At 42.8% G+C, this 1,657-nt stretch overlaps 1 protein-coding gene across 1 annotated transcript; it reads left to right on the top strand.

Moving 5' to 3' along the window:
- Positions 1-503: 503 nt before the first annotated feature.
- On the top strand, positions 504-899 carry LOC145821875 (uncharacterized). Its single transcript, XM_082918450.1, has one exon. It carries the CDS (start codon positions 504-506, stop codon positions 897-899), a length of 396 nt encoding a protein of 131 aa, XP_082774576.1.
- Positions 900-1,657: the final 758 nt, after the last annotated feature.

Genomic DNA, 1,657 nt, shown 5'->3' with positions numbered 1-1,657 from the left:
TTGAACAGGTCAAGCAGTACCTTCAGAATCCACTTATATTGTCACTGCTAAAATCGGGAAAGCCACAGATCATGTATTTGTCGGTAACAGATTCAACCACGTAGTGCATGCTAGCACAAGAATCATAAGCTAAGATGGAAAATGCCATCCTGAGCAAAAAGATGTTGGATTACGAGACCTGCTACACTCCTCTGGAGAAAGCTTGCTTAGCTTTGGTTTGGGTAACTAAGAAGTTAAGACACTACCTGTTAGCCCACTCCGTAATTCTGGTTTCAAGATTAGATCCCATCAAATATCTCTTTGAGAAACCGGCACATACGGCTAGGCTAGCTCGTTGGTTACTTCTTCTCTCTGAGTTTGACCTCAAGCACGTCACTCGCAAGTCCGTCAAAGAGAGAGAAATAGTCGTACTTCTAGTAGACCGCCCAGTGGAAAAAGATGATGCAGTAGAGTATCTGTTCCCAGATAAGGAGATTCTACAGGTAGAAAAGCAGACATGGACAATGTACTTTGACGAAGTAGCTAATCAATATGGTTATGGGACAGGAGTACTACTTATAGCACCTGATGATTCCCATTTACCCCTAGCCTTCAAACTCCGGTTCAAAGTGTCAAATAATGAAGCAAAATACGAGGCGTGTATCCCTAGATTAGAAGTTGCCCTAGAACTAGGGGCAATAAGACTGGATGTCATTGGAGACTCGAACCTAGTTATTTCTCAAGCCAACAGAGACATGAAGGTCAAGGAAGAGAAAATGAAGGTCTATCAGCAAACCCTGGACATTCTGATTCCAAGGTTTGAAAAATTGACATTCACACATCTGCTAAGAGGGAACAATCAGCTTGTTGATGCATTATCCTCTATGGTAGACATACCGCTCGGGGTTAATCATCATTGAACAAAAGTATACGCTTGCTTATGAGACAATAGCCGCAATAGATGAGGTTCAAGACAAAAACCCCTAGTATTACGACATTTGAAACTTCCTGGAAAAGGATATGTACCAACAAGGGGAAATGCCATGGATAAATGGGGAATATGACATTTGGCCGTTCAGTTCATCATATGCGGGAATAAGTTCTACAAGAGAGGACATCTAGGAATGCACAAGCTCTGCGTTGAAGAAGAGGAGTCAAAGCGTCTCATGGAGGCCATCTACGGAGGAGAGTGTGGGGCACACATGACTGGTGTGATGTTGGCCAGGAAGATCCTCAGGCAGGGTTATTATTGTCAACCATGGAGGAGGATTGTATCAACTTTGTTTGGCGATGGCACAAATGTGAAATCCATGCCAATCGCATGAATATCCCACTGCCAAAGCTCTACAACATGACTTCACCGTGACCTTTCTCAGTCTGGGAAATTGACGTCATTGGGGCAGTCTCGCCAAAGGGTTCAAATGGACATAAGTTCATCTTGATGGCGATCGACTATTTTACCCAGTGGGTGGAAGTGTAGTCATACTCAGTATTGAAAATGTCACATGTAGCCAAGTTCATCAGGAACAACATCATCTGTAAATATGGGAGCCAAATGAGATCATATCAGACAATGACTCACATTTCAAGAAAGAGGTGGTAGATTTGCTCGAGAAATACAACATGACTTTTCACAAGTCATCAATGTATAGACCACAAACTAACGAAGCTATTGAGG

Source organism: Camellia sinensis, chromosome 3, assembly GCF_055761805.1.
Source record: "Camellia sinensis isolate YWXY chromosome 3, ASM5576180v1, whole genome shotgun sequence".
Lineage (NCBI taxonomy): Eukaryota > Viridiplantae > Streptophyta > Magnoliopsida > Ericales > Theaceae > Camellia > Camellia sinensis.
Note: the sequence above shows the minus strand (reverse complement) of the source record. Positions and strands in the feature narration are given on the sequence as shown.

Coding starts and splice junctions, on each gene's coding strand:
- LOC145821875 (XM_082918450.1), top strand. CDS start 504: ATGTACTTTGACGAAGTAGCTAATCAATATGGTTATGGGACAGGAGTA.